The sequence below is a fragment of the Branchiostoma belcheri genome, unplaced genomic scaffold (assembly GCF_001625305.1).
Source record: "Branchiostoma belcheri isolate BF01 breed outbred unplaced genomic scaffold, Haploidv18h27 scaffold44, whole genome shotgun sequence".
Classification (NCBI taxonomy): domain Eukaryota; kingdom Metazoa; phylum Chordata; class Leptocardii; order Amphioxiformes; family Branchiostomatidae; genus Branchiostoma; species Branchiostoma belcheri.
The window spans coordinates 449,730-464,046 of NW_017804065.1; the positions used below are offsets into that span (position 1 = coordinate 449,730).

Consider the following 14,317-nt stretch of genomic DNA (forward strand, 5'->3'; position numbering starts at 1 on the left):
TCGTTCAACAGAATGAAAGCACATCACTCTCCTGGCAGAGGTTGAGTTGGAAGATTGTGGCCGTTTTCTGACAGCCGACCCAATAATTAATTGGACACTGTCTCGCCGGTTTGTAGGGACTTTGCCATCGAAAGATCTGCTTGTAGACTACAGAGGACAAACAACAAGGACACTAGAACAACGCAGGGTGACCTTTTTCTTACCGCTGCCCTTTGAACACAGACAAAGCTTTGCTTGCTATGTGTCACGTGTCAATAGCGACACAATAGACACGCAGCAGTAAATCCTCAAGGAAATACATATATTACGCCCTTGGGATGATCCACGCACGGCATATTGGAAAATCTTGCGTGGTCAAAGTATCTGCAACGACGAAAGACGTGTCATCTAGCAAACTCCGAGCAGCTCTGACTGGCGACGTCGTAGCCAACCGGCACTAGCCAATAAGCAAGACACTGTCCATTAGGTCACCGTTGATTGGGCTGGCTGGCAGAAAACAGTATTGGCTGGCTGCCACAAAACATCACAATCTTCCCAATCAACCTCTGCTTGGAGAGTGTCTTTCATCGGTACAATATGTGGCAGAGACGATTTGATACAAATCTGTTGAGAAAGATTTCTATCGTCGGCGCCAGTGCAATTTTTGTGGCGCTTCTTGCGATGGGCGCCGGAGCGGGCGGTGTGTATCTTCAGTTCACCGGGTACACCAAACCGGCGGTGTCGTTCTTAGGAATCCCCTGCGCAACAATGTGGGTTCCAAGTCTGAACATCCTGGCGGGATCGGTGGTTCTACAGGCTAGCACGCGTCGGAACTCGCCAGATTCATACCTCATGACTGTTGCCATGTACTCGTCCATTGCCGCCGTCATTCCCGCCGCACTGGAACTCGTGCTGGGGTTCATGGCGACTATAGAGGAACACGAGTACCAGATTCCACTGGAGGTATTGTTTGTGATTTTTATCTATCAGATTCGAATTCCGCGGGGGGGTATCCATTGTGATTTTATGGATAAGGTTAGATCTAACCTTTTAGATTTAATGTCAAGTATTAGTGGTTACGTTTGATTGTCAATTATAGTACACGTGTTTTGTTATCAATAGTAGATGTAAAATGAAGGTTTGTTTTCGTCTATTCAAAGATAGATAACGTTCCGCTGGTAAGTGGGTTGTCCCGTAATGAGGATTTACATGCACAGGGCAATTAAATAGAAATACACACGATTCAACGCAAGACTGCACACTTTTAAAGACGATGTAAACCAGTTTACTATGATTCTTTAATTTGTAAAATCACCGATAATTAGAAGTCAATGATTGTTGAAAATAAGGAAGTAGCCTGATACGCACGCTTTCAGATGGCGCCCGCCATCTTTCTTCGAAGTTTCAGCTCTAATTCATGTCAATTGTTTTATGTATTTACTGTTAAATAATGTAATTCAGCCGGTGGCTGCGATATACATTTCATATAGTTGATCATAGTCATAGTAATTCATTCATTCGTTCGTCTATTCGTTCGTTCATTCATTCAGGTTGAGGGGGTGAGCCCGTATGCTCTGCTGACAGCCGCGGCGGTGGAAGTATTCGGACTTCTCCTGCTCATCCTGACCATCGTCGCTGCCATTCTCTGCCATAGGATCTTAGTACGGCATCGGGTGAACAAGTATCTGCTTGGGACCAAGTGGGCGCAGTGTAAGGATCGGCCGGACGAGGACGACATCGGAGTGGACCACTCGCCCCGCCCCCCTCCCAGGTCTGTGCTTCGCGGTAAAAAGATAGGGGGCCGTGAGTGGGTTGTTAATCCACTGCCCCTAAGGTCAAGGTATTGGAAGGCGGGGCCCAGCCCTCCCTCTCCCTCTAAGGGGCTTATATAGTCTAATTATTTGACAGTTGAATACAACAATCTGCCAACCTGCTTTCTCCTCCCTTCATGTTTTTTTTCATGTCCGTTCACTCTGATATCGCAGTCTCGTTTTACTGAATAAACCATTGTTAATATTGTTCTAGGTCTGTGTGCTTCGTGGTGCCGATACCTGATCACGCCTTGCAGAAGTTTGAAGCCAACGGGTTCACCAACGCGTACCCATACGACTGGGTGTCTGCTGAGGACGATGTTAGGAATAAACCGCTGGTGGAGTCACCGAAACCGCAGAGACAGGTAAAACTTCAGACTTTAAGACTCTGATGCGACGAAAATTCGAATACTAATCTTCATGGACTTCTTGACATCACCAACGCCACACAATGATAATAACATTCACTCGTCTAATATCTTCAACACTCACACTTTACACAGTGGCAACTGTTTACATATACATTTCTGTAACTCGGCAAATGCAGAATATCATAAGAGTTTTTCCCTGGTCACATGCAGTAGTTAGACGACTACTGGTGCATCAGAGACTAAAGATAAGATATTACCTGCAGTGTTGATACTGAACAAGGGAAGAGACCAAACTTAATATACTATATAATGCTGTGTTACGACTAATTTGACATATGGGTTCATCTGTAAAGACAATCTGCTGTTACAAGGTAGCCTACGGCATTGTATTCCTGCAGGTAAGCCGGGTGAGCAGCAGCAGCAGACGTGTGCGGTGGGGAGGGGTGACGGCTCCTGCGGGCCGGCCCAGACCAGCGGAGTCCGCACAGAAGGCACCGGGAGGCAGGAGGGTCCGCAGGTCCGCAACCACCAACAAAAAACAACACCGAGACAACAGGAGGAAACCGGCCGTCAAGTCCATGCGAAATGCATGGGAAATTTGAACCCATAATCTAATATCGTTTGTTTGTTTGTTTGTTTGTTTGTTTGTTTGTTTGTTTGTTTAACACAAGACCCTCTTGTCACCTTCAACAGTCATCGTGACACCGCTCTTTAAAATGTGTGTGTGCGAAGCTAAAGGTCTTTGAAAGGGCCTCACCTTTTTTCTGTGAATAAAAAATAGAGATCATTACTGTTGTTAACATTTTGCCTACAGCATTCGCCAACCGACTCGCCTAGCCATCGCCGAATATTGAAAGCATAACTCAACAGGTGCTTTCACTGTTCAGGTATTAAAGAAATTGATATTTGTTAACAAATTTTTACGTCAGCCATACAGAGGGAAAACGATTGCAATGGTACGGTATGTGTCCTCACTACTACCGCGGAGCTGTTATTTTGTCACTTTTCACGTACACGACAATGTGACAAGTCTTTTCGTTGTTGTGAAGTCGTTTCGTTGTTGTGACTTTGGGGCAGGCCTACCTGGGATGGTATCATCCATAATTCATTTCGTGATCCATTATCTCATGACTCATATCCGATCAAAATCACATGGCAGAAGATGTTCGGTAACTTTTTAGCGGGCATCGGACCGGGTTTTTTTTTTTTTTTTTTTTATTCATCAAAACATACAGACATAACAAGGACAGTGTGACGCTGCACTCAAGTTAACAACTTATATTAACAGCGCCACACACAAAAAAGGTACAATTAACATTTAAATATACAAAGTTGACATGTGCGCCGTAGTCCCACCACCCCAAGACATTAAAATATTAAATTAAATGCTAACAGAGCTATTTGAAAGATAAGATTACATGGTAACCTCCTATATCTCATTGGCGGAAAAACATCCGCCAATCAGAGCTAGGAGGAGAATTTAGGCCCATTAACACTTACGTAGTATTTGGACTTCTATATCTAATTGACTGTTAGAAACAGTCAAGCAGAGCTAGAAGCGCTTAGTATCTCCAATGTAAACCTGAGTGAGTTGCATCGTTTTAAAGTTGTACATAGAGGGTAACATTGAGGAGCCTCTAAGAATGAAGTGCAGTGACCGGGTTGTTCCTGTACGTGCTAAAATGCGTATGTACCTGGGCTTCTACCACTGTGTTTTCTGCCTGATTGTACTTCAACGCCACAATGTTCTATCTACTTGTGGCCGAGTCGCCGTATAGAAAGTAGTTTTTAAACGGGTCTTGCATTCGTAGCACACCGTACACCGTGCCTTGTCAAAATACGTCGTAGTTGAGTTCTGTCTGGAATAGACAACTGCGCACGTTCTCGTATGATGCACGGCTTTGTGATTTGCCACTAGACTCAACCACGACCCCAGGGCGCTTTGGTCACAGCGCTGGATACCTGGGAACGAGATGGGCAGCAGTCATTCATATGCGCAGAAAGTGACGGGCGTCATACCACTCGTGGAAGAACCTGTCACAGCCGGTAAGACGATGATTTTTTTCCGAAGTGCATCGATCGATTTATTTACCAAAAACGTCATAATGTCAATTTACGTGTACCAGAATGGTGTACGATAGTACGGTTTATTCGGTGTCTTTTGTGATCTAGCTCCATAACTCAGGTAGGACAGGGCGGCCAATCCGACCGGTCGACCCGCTAATGTCGGTATCTGTACTGCGTAGCCCGGCAGCTGCAGGCTTCACTAATACAGGCTTTTCATACTTGGATGATTAGATATTGAAGATTGAAGAAACTGTACTATTTTATCAAGTGTAAAGCTGAAATCGCATCTAAACCTGAAATCGCAGCAAAAGTAACAGCACAGGGCGGCCTAAGCGCTTCTCCGAGTCCACCTGAAGGGCGAACAACTCTGCCGAACCTGGGCAAAACACACGACGCCATATCTTTGCCATACAAGGGCAATGGTGCAACGGCGGTGCGCCACTCCCAAAAATTCTAGCGCCACTCCCAAAATTTTCAAATTAAGGGTCTTCTCTTCGTATTTTCGCGGATAAATAGGCAAAAAAACATCGAAATCTTGACGCGAGTGGCGTCCATTTTCCCGTCGGCATTGTTTCTGGAACTTGTGAATGGGCGATAATCGAGTAAACAATGACCATTTCGCACGACGCTACCGAGAGAATAGCTATCATTGGTGGAACATCGGGCGCCCCGCTAGCGTTTTTAAGTCATGTAAACAACGCTAATTGTCTGATTGGTTTGTAAAACAAAGCCCTCGACCCCGAAAATAAGTTTATAAAGCCGATATGTTTACGAACTAGCCGTGGAAAATTCCCCTACCGTACCGCACCATGTGCATGTGGCGGCCGCAAAATTCGGTTAACTCATCAGATAAATGTCTGGCCAGTATAGCGGCATTTCCCATGAAAATAATGTATATTATTTATTTTTCGCCTTCTGTCGGTTTTTAAGTTACAAAACGTCTGAAAAAGCAGAAATTTGCCCACAAAACCGGACGGGGGAAGGCGAGTAGCTATCGACCTGAAGCACATGGCGAGGCAAAATCAAAATCGGCAACGCGGAAGAAAAATGCGTGGTCCATTTTAGCGATATTTACCATGAAAATAACGAATGTGGTTTATTTTCCCTCTGGTGTTAGTTTTTAGGCCCCGAAACCTCTGAAAAAGTAGAAATTTCCCCATAAAACGGACGGCTGAGGGGTGGGAGGGCGCAGGCGAGAGAGCTGCATGACCCGTAAAAAGTCAAACGTCATAGGGCACGAATATTACGCAATCACCCTAAAGCGCCGATTAAGCTAATTTTAGGGCGTTTAAAATTGATACAATCACATTATTGATTTTTAGAAAAACAATGGGATGGAAACCAATCAAAACTTTGTGCTGAATAATTTTTTTTCAGAATTTTTTCTTCTGAATTTTTTTCTTCTGAATTTTTTTCTTCAGAATTTTTTTTCTTCAGAATTTTTTTCTTCAGTTGTTTTTCTTCAGTTTTTTCTTCATAAGTTTTTCCTTCGGAAGTTTTTTTTTTCTTCAGAAGTTGTTTTCTTCAGAAGTTGTTTTTCTTCAGAAGTTGTTTTTTCTTCAGAAGTTTTGTTTTTCTTCAGAAGTCCCCAGGAATCCCCCCCCCCCTCTCCGGACCTCTCCCCCCTCACAGCCGCGCTTCGCGCGGCGTCGGGCACTGCGTGCCCTCCAAAAAAATGCCAGCACCACTCCCCGAAAAATTCCCGGGGAGACCCCTGATGATAGTTGTGTCAATCATATGTTGTCACGCAAACCTGGTCATACCATTCAGATCTCTTCCATTGCTACCTTTTGTGTCACAATTCAGAGCTCTGGTCCGATGATGACCTCGGCCAGAAGTTTTGTCAGTACAAGAATTTACTTAATTGTATGCTAAACCATAAATGACTCAAGAAGGTATGCATACTTAAGATATCCAGGTGTTCAAGACATTCCTGAGAAGCCCTTGATAACCGTGACCGAAGGCAGTCTTCCATGCTACCCATTCTAAAATATCCCTAACGTCTCTCACTTTAAATTTAGCATCCAAAATGTGCGTCACATACTCCACACAATAAGGCTGATGAATTATGCACCTCGGCACAATGTTTTAAAAAATGCTAGTACCTTTATCTTGTTTTAATACTGGACACGAGTTTGTGGTACGTTCAAGATCCGGTTGAAGCTAGAATATATTTCGATTTTGCCTGCCTGGAGATTACATGTACGTTTAGCGTACAGACAGGATCTGTGTTGGATGTCCCTCGACAGTCGATGATGACGTCAGTGGTGTCTTAAATGGGACCGCAGCACAAATACAGAGGCACAAGTGCTTCAATTAATGGGGGTTTTTGGTACCTGGACATCATTTACACAGCTAGAGGAATTGCAGCAATAGTCCTCAGCAAATTGAGCAATGGTACTAGAGAAAACGAATCGCGGGTAATCTGAGACGCTTGACCTAGTAACCTCTGACCTGCCTCACAGGATAGCGCCGGTCGCTGGAGTAGTCTATCTGCGCTTCACTGGTTGTCCACTCATTCAAGGCCCATTCAAGCACAGCAACCGACTGACACCACACCGCTCTGTGGCCGGACATCACTGTGGTAACAACATTTTTTTCGTACTTTTCTATTCAATTTTTTTGGTCTCGACATAGATAGATTTGTACACACTGTCGCAATTCCAGAAGCCATGCCCAGTGGCGCTGGCTACATACCGGCCCTTAATTAGCTGATAGCCATGTTGGACGTCATGTTGGTGACAAAGCCTTAGTATACACATTCCGCCATGTTTATCTGGTTTGTACTTCTCTAAATACTACGAGAATCTTTGAGTTTGTATGGGGAGTTTTATCCATATTGCTATCATAGTGTGATTTTATCAGAAATAGACAGCTGCTGAGAGTGCTTTGTTTGGCACCATCTGGTCACGGGAAATCTAGGTCAGTAAAAATCTAATTGTGCGCAGACAAACAAGAAGAATGGCGGACAATCACATAAAATACAGCCACACTGCCCAAGAAGACCACTCAGAAGACCGAGAAAATTTGGTCTATGTGGACAGGTCGTCACCATAGATAGGATTTTTAAAATTTGTGTCAATGGAAAAAAATTTATCAAAGGGCCACGAATTCGAAAAAGTGGTTTGGAGGCCTTAATGTAGAGATGGTCACTTGTACAGGTTTGACTGACAGCAATTTTGTTGCGCACAGCAGATTAACAAGAAGAATGGCGGACAATGACGTAGTAGATGTTCAACTCAGTGACACCCTTTGCCACGGTGCGCAGAAACACGGCATGACCAGAGAAGAAGTCTTCAGGTATTATGACAACTGGGCCGACAGGTATGACAAGGTGCGGGACTTCTTGTTTGTTGTCATCTTTGTCTTACAATAATTTGGAGCGGGTTTACCTTTTGTCACGGGAATAATCTAACTTAATCCTTTTTTCGCTCAGTCAGCTTTAGACTTTCTACATCACATTAATACAGTTTGTTTTCCCCGAGGAAAAAAACACAACGAGGTACACCAGGTGTTCAGGTCCGGGCATGTTCTTGAATGATTTCACAGGTAGCTGTTACTGTAGGTACAAAGCCCTAATGTAACCTCATCCTAGAAACTGTTCCCCGTGTTAGGACCTGCATGATCTGAACTACAACGGTCCCCGGCAGTGTGCAGAGGCTCTAGCTGAGGTCCTGTCAGGTAACAAGGCCGCACGGATCCTGGATGTAGCGGCCGGGACCGGCCTGTGTGCGACGGAGGTAAGGCATGAAGACGCCAATGACCTAGTCGTCTTCACATCGTAAAGTTTGGTTTGTTTTCTTGAAGTTTGGGACACGCTTGTTACACGAGACGCGATTTATAAATTCATTTGTGCTACTAAAGTTTGTTCTACAAGACTTCCTTCTAGCGTCATTTTAGTCACGCTGGATTGTCTAAGCTAAATCCTAGCATATTTTTGAAGGTCAGCACCCCGGCCCTCCCCTTGTACTAGTTGTAGTGTGTTACTATGCCTCGCGTTGTAGACAGGGTGTGCATATACAGGCCAACATATTTCCATGTGGTTTGAATATTCCGTGCAGTGAATAGCTGCAGTTTGCACAAGATCTGCATCTTGCTAAATCTGTGTCTTTTTTCGTCTCTTAAAGCTGCTGAAGTTGGGTTATACCAACCTGGATGCGATTGACGGGAGTCAGGGTATGTTAGACATCGCCAAGTCCAGGAACCTGTACCACAGGTACATCTGTGACTTCCTGGGGCCACGCCGACTCGACATAGAAGACGGTAAGGCCTTGGAAAGAGATGTAGTTAACGTTTTTCTGATTTTCCAACCAACCCCATCAAGAGCCCGCCAAACTCAGGCAATTCCATAAAATTCTTGATCTTATATGTGTATTTCAAAACCTCTTTAAATTTCCCTAATTTGCAGAAGAAAATTCTTATTGATAAAATCGAGTGGATTATTTGTCCCTTGCTCACAACAAAGTCACAAGCAAACGCTAGGACATCACCCGAAGGTCACTTATCTAGAGAACTACAACATTGAGAGCACAAAACCGTCTCCATTTCAGATCACTATGACGCCATCGCCTGCTGCGGTTCGTTCAGTCAAGGTCACCTGAAGGACGACTGCTTCCCGGAACTCATCCGCATCGTTAAACCGGGTAAGGCAAAACTTTCTTCTGTGGTGGAGACGAAATTCGACACTGCTTTGCTACTGTTGAAACAGTGGTTTTGTGTAGAGCAAGGTAATGATGATCATCAATGTGTTTCAGGCGGTTTGATCTGCATCGCAATGCGGGAAGAGTTCCTGCACACTGTAGAGGCGTACAGGGGCAAACTGGAGCCCGCCATGGTGGCCTTGGAAAACAAGGGATGCTGGGAAAGAATAGCACGTGACATCGTTCCCAAGTTCTACCGCGAAAAAGATGGCGTCGTTTTTATCTATAGGGTGCTTGCTCAATAGTAAAGAATGCGGTTGATTTTAATGTGCATTCCAATGCAAGAAACGGGGTGTTATTTAGGGATGCTGGGAATCCTGTTTAGAATAAAAGTTTTTGCGTAACCCTATTCTTAGATCGGCAGCCTCCATGTATGCTAGTGTGTGCGATCATATGAACATTACATTTGTAACAAACCCTTTGTAATTGTACAAACTAATGCCATGTGATCTGCTGGCCAGTTATTGTCATGATAGCTGTTTCCAGTCTTGACGCTGGCAATGAATAAAAATATTTAACGGTGATGCTTGTGGTTTACTTGAACCTGAACGGGTCAGTAGTGGGTACTGGGTAGGCATAACCTGAACCTTGTAGAAGTTCACTTACACTATAAACAGCCTTAATACAATCCAATCTGGATATACTGTACACAATCGTCAATACCTTTCAGTGTCAGACACAGATATGGCATAGAATTAAGTAAGCCGCCAAATTCATATATTGAAAATAAAGGATCTCAAATGGTGATGTTATCCTTTTACAAATGTAACGTTAGTCGCTAGAATTTGTCGTCTGCCTTGAATAAACAAGTGGGAAGCGCGATGTCTGTATTTTTGGCAATCTTGTTTTGTGCCAGGGCAAGTCTGAGAACAGACGCTCAGCCCTTTACACCCTGGATTGTAAAATGTTACAATATTGAAGATAGCTAATCATATAAATTGTACCATGTATTTTAGGACCCATAATGCAGCTATACTTGGCACCCTACACACTATTCTTTCTGACCGGTACTAGCGAGAAATGTGGAACAAAGGTTAAAGCTTCCTTACGTATACCGTGGCTGTTATTGGGTAGGAAAGGGTCTCAAAGGGTTTCATAAAAGCATTAAGCGTGACGGAATTCTTCGTCGGGTTCACCATATTTTGGAAGAGGGATGATAGTTTGATTCAATAGGACAATCAAAGAAGTTATTTTGCTCAAGCGGCACCCTACAAGCATATTAAATGTTACCATGAAATCTTTGTCTTTATCGCTGAAACATGCGAGTTCTCTAACAATTATCATGGATTAATTCAAAGTTAGTTGAGTTTGCGCCCTGTAGTATGTTGATCAGAAGATTTACATTAGGCTCACGCCACCCCCAGTGTACAATAACCTTTGGCCACATATACGGTGTTGACTTAGCTAATACTCAAACTCTCTTACGACCTTGGCGGTTACGTGATGTTACATAATCACCACCATTTACTACTTGGAAGGGTCTACATGCCTTTTCCGTGAGGCGTAGCAAGCTATTCTTATTCACCGTTATTCGTAGTCTACTCTAATTCAATATCAATCGTTTAGGTAAATCATTCGGTTTGGGTGGTAAAAGCCATCACCTTTTGTCATACACAGATTTCCAGTGATCACGTGAAGAAAAATGGCGAACAACGAAGCCACCGATGCCTTTTGCGTCGCAACTGGCACCTGGAAACCTGGCATAACCAGCGCCGAAGTCCTTCGGCACTACGATAACATGGCAGAGAAGTACGACAAGGTACAAGTCTTCTGATGACCTTTCTTCCAATAGATTAGACATAGATAATGTGTTGCAGATAAAACATGGAGCCACAGTAACATCTTATTGAATTAGCTATCTTTTGCACAATTCTAGTGCCTTCAAAATCACCTGTTTAGTCATTTTTTCTGTGTTAAAGAAACTAAATCAAAGTTTTAATCTTAGTATCAACCCGCCGACACAATTTAGGGCCACCGTAGATTAGTCTTTCGTAAGTGCTTTACATAAACTGATAATTTCCTTTTCTTCCGAACGTACTTGTAGTACGTGCATGACATGAGCTACAACGGTCCCCGGCAGTGTGCAGAGGCTCTAGCTGAGGTCATGTCAGGTAACAAGGCCGCACGGATCCTGGATGTAGCGGCCGGGACCGGCCTGTGTGCGACGGAGGTAAGGCACGAAGACGCCAGTGACCTATGATTATAGTCGTCTTCACATCGTAAAGTTTGGTTTGTTTTCTTGAAGTTTGGGACACGCTTGTTACACGAGACGCGATTTGAACAACTATAAACTTTTTCTCTCATATTTCAGTTCAGTTTATTGAGATACCCTTTAGCCCATTATGGGCTATTCTTCCAGGGTTCCAATACAAATACATGTAACATCACAATTACAGACACAATCCTACTTATTTACACTTAACATACAGCATTCATATGAAGTTTGTTCCACAAGGCTAGGCAAGCATCTTTTTAGTCGCTGGATTCCCGACCGTAGGTACTAGGTTGTCTAAATCCTTACATATCTTTTAAGGTCATCACCCCTCCCCTTGAAGTGCGTTACTGTGCATTGCATACGCCGAAAGGCGGTTATACCGGCTATACAGATACAGATACAGATACGTTGTAGACAGGGTGTGCAATACGGGCCAACCCATTTGAGTATTCCGGGCAGTGAATAGCTGCAGTTTGCTAATTTGGAATTCCACAACAAGATCTCCATCTTTCTAGGTCTTTGTCTTTTCTAAAGCTGCTGAAGTTGGGTTATACCAACCTGGATGCGATTGACGGGAGTCAGGGTATGTTAGACATTGCCAAGTCCAGGAACCTGTACCACAGGTACATCTGTGACTTCCTGGGGCCACGCCGACTCGACATAGAAGACGGTAAGTGTGAAGGCTAAAAGTGTTCACAATGTTTGAATCACCGTTTCAACAATCAAAGTTGTTCAAATGATGTTACATTATTAAAGTTACAGATATTCTAACCAATGCTCACTGAAATACTGTCAGAACTGAAGTCTCTACGCCTCACAGATTGCTTATAAATCACTTATTGCCTTCGTTGTTTTCAGTGTGTTTGTTGGTTTGAGAATCCAGCGACATTAACATCCTAACCATACTTATACATATCTATTTCAGATCACTATGATGCCATCGCCTGCTGCGGTTCGTTCAGTCAAGGTCACTTGAAGGACGACTGCTTCCCGGAACTCATCCGCATCGTTAAACCTGGTAAGGCATGACGCTTATAATAATTGCAATTGTTAAGTGCTTTAATGAATGAATTAATGACGCCTATGGCTATTAAATGTTGACCACACTGGTATCCATTGACGCGAGGGTAAATCATTGAACTGAAATTTGGTGAACATTGATAGCAGTTTACCGTGGCAGACAAATACACGTCTGTGTTGCCTACGCGAACACCTGCGTCGTCTGCGCAATTCAAAGACCAGCGTCGTCCGCACAGAAAAAAGAAAGCTGCGTCGTCTGCGCAAAAGAGCATTCTTCTGCGCAGACGACGCAGCTTTTTTCTGTGCAAACGACGCAGGTCTTTGAATTGCGCAGACGACGCAGGTGTTCGCGCAGTTGACGCAGGCGTGTACTTATCGGCCACGGTAGCAGTTTTATAGTGTATACGTATAATCTCTGTTACATGGAAGTTGCCTGGTGCCAGTTTAGCTCAGTTGAACTCGGTGGACAGTTGACCTACTATTCCAGAGTAGCTTATCGTCCTGCTCTAAAGACTATAAGGACTCCATTTCCAGTAGCGTGCATGTCGGTTGAGCGACACAGCCCTGTTTTTGTTTGTGTTTCAGGCGGTTTGATCTGCATCGCAATGCGGGAAGAGTTCCTGCACACTGTAGAGGCGTACAGGGGCAAACTGGAGCCCGCCATGGTGGCCTTGGAAAACAAGGGATGCTGGGAAAGAATGGCACGTGACATCGTTCCCAAGTACTACAACGACAAAGATGGCGTCGTGTTTATCTATAGGGTGCTTGCTCAATAGTAAAGAATGAACCCGATTTTAATGTGCATTCCAACGTAGAAAAACTGAGCGATATTTAGGGAAGGGAACCATGTAGAAGTTTTTGAGCGACCCTTTTCTCAGTCCAGCATCTTTCATGTATGCTCTGGTGTGTGATCTTATGAACATTGCATTTGTAACAAAACCTTTGTCTTTATGTATTCAATCCCATGTAATTTTTTATACAGTTATTGCCATATTAGCATTTGATTCAGGTATGTGTACTAGTATCCATGGTAAGGCAGCGTCAACTTCGATTCCTGGGACATGCACTTAGAATGCCTGTGGGGGAACCATGCCGGACATATGCCCTGTATGTACCGACGCACGGCAAAAGGCGCCCAGGGCGCCAGCGACTCGACTACCTGGGCTACATCCGGAATCTGTTGGGGGACGCCGAGGGTGACCTACGGCGGCCAGAGGACATTGCCAACCTGGCGGCGGGTCGTGGGGAAGACTTGTGGTCGACTGCTCCGCAGCCGGACGATGATGATGATGATGATGTACTAGTATCTCGTCTTGACGCTGGCAATGAATAAAAACCGTTGGTGATGTCTTTTCTAGTCTGTGCTGTGGTTTAATGACCAATGGCATGCTACGCGGTCGCATCATAACCTGATGAACATATTAAGTAACTTACACCATAAACAGTCTCATTATTCGCGGCAGCCTGGATCTGATACAACGGTGTGTGGCGCTTCGTGGTATACATAATGTGTTGTGAAGCTCTGAAGAAGGTGTCTGACAGACACCGAAACGTCAGCGAGGTGAGACTCTTTGGTTGTGTAAAAAGAATTCCCATATCTCTTAAGTTTTACCAACCTGATGAAATTATTTTCGGATGTGTTGTGTATTGTTCGCCTTCAGGTTTCAGATGCAAACAATCATACTAAAACGGAATAACAAGTACTATAATCAACAATAAAAATGGTAATTCTTACTGAATGAGTAACCTGCAGGCGCATTCAACTACCAATTTTTTTCACGTGTATCTACGGATACCAATCAAGAGTAATTCACTTCAACAATTCGACAGCAATTAGGCGCGATCAAACACGCTGTCCCAAACATTCCATCTTCCGCTGCTGAGATACACACAGGAAAATACAACCGTAAACAGGAAAGGCCTTCACATCCAACAGAGAGAGAGGCCCTCTCTCTCTGTTGGATGTGAAGGCCTCAGGCATAGTAACCACCTACACCAATTTCAGACACAAACCTTTGCCACGTGTATCTGCGTGTTTCCAACTAAGGGTAATTCACTTCCCGCCGCTTGCAATACTTAATACACGCTACATCGGAGAGGGCCCGCCGCTTTTGTTTGATCACACGCGCGCTTCAAAACATTCCCTCTATCGCT

General features: G+C 44.2%; 3 protein-coding genes across 6 annotated transcripts; all 3 read left to right on the top strand.

The window, feature by feature from the left end:
* Positions 1 to 625: 625 nt before the first annotated feature.
* Positions 626 to 2,763, top strand: LOC109478474. The gene is made up of 4 exons (XM_019780012.1): positions 626 to 942; positions 1,530 to 1,750; positions 2,005 to 2,155; positions 2,560 to 2,763. Exons 1-4 carry the CDS (start codon positions 661 to 663, stop codon positions 2,761 to 2,763), a joined length of 858 nt encoding a protein of 285 aa, XP_019635571.1. The 5' UTR covers positions 626 to 660.
* A 1,112-nt stretch (positions 2,764 to 3,875) lies between these two features.
* On the top strand, positions 3,876 to 9,573 carry LOC109478586 (Williams-Beuren syndrome chromosomal region 27 protein-like). 4 transcript variants are annotated; one of them, XM_019780250.1, is made up of 7 exons: positions 3,876 to 4,207; positions 6,694 to 6,812; positions 7,421 to 7,562; positions 7,843 to 7,968; positions 8,356 to 8,491; positions 8,779 to 8,871; positions 8,983 to 9,573. In XM_019780250.1, exons 3-7 carry the CDS (start codon positions 7,437 to 7,439, stop codon positions 9,171 to 9,173), a joined length of 672 nt encoding a protein of 223 aa, XP_019635809.1. In that variant the 5' UTR covers positions 3,876 to 4,207; positions 6,694 to 6,812; positions 7,421 to 7,436; the 3' UTR covers positions 9,174 to 9,573. The 4 variants fall into 4 exon arrangements, with proteins under 4 accessions (XP_019635809.1, XP_019635807.1, XP_019635808.1 ...); XM_019780248.1 differs by having other exon boundaries at positions 3,877 to 4,207; positions 7,424 to 7,562; positions 8,983 to 9,572; XM_019780249.1 differs by lacking the exon at positions 3,876 to 4,207 and having other exon boundaries at positions 6,533 to 6,812; positions 7,424 to 7,562; positions 8,983 to 9,572.
* Positions 9,574 to 10,492: 919 nt separating this feature from the next.
* LOC109478588 (Williams-Beuren syndrome chromosomal region 27 protein-like) lies at positions 10,493 to 13,513 on the top strand. Its single transcript, XM_019780252.1, has 5 exons — positions 10,493 to 10,687; positions 10,973 to 11,098; positions 11,678 to 11,813; positions 12,069 to 12,161; positions 12,749 to 13,513. Exons 1-5 carry the CDS (start codon positions 10,571 to 10,573, stop codon positions 12,937 to 12,939), a joined length of 663 nt encoding a protein of 220 aa, XP_019635811.1. The 5' UTR covers positions 10,493 to 10,570; the 3' UTR covers positions 12,940 to 13,513.
* The last annotated feature ends 804 nt before the right edge of the window (positions 13,514 to 14,317 follow it).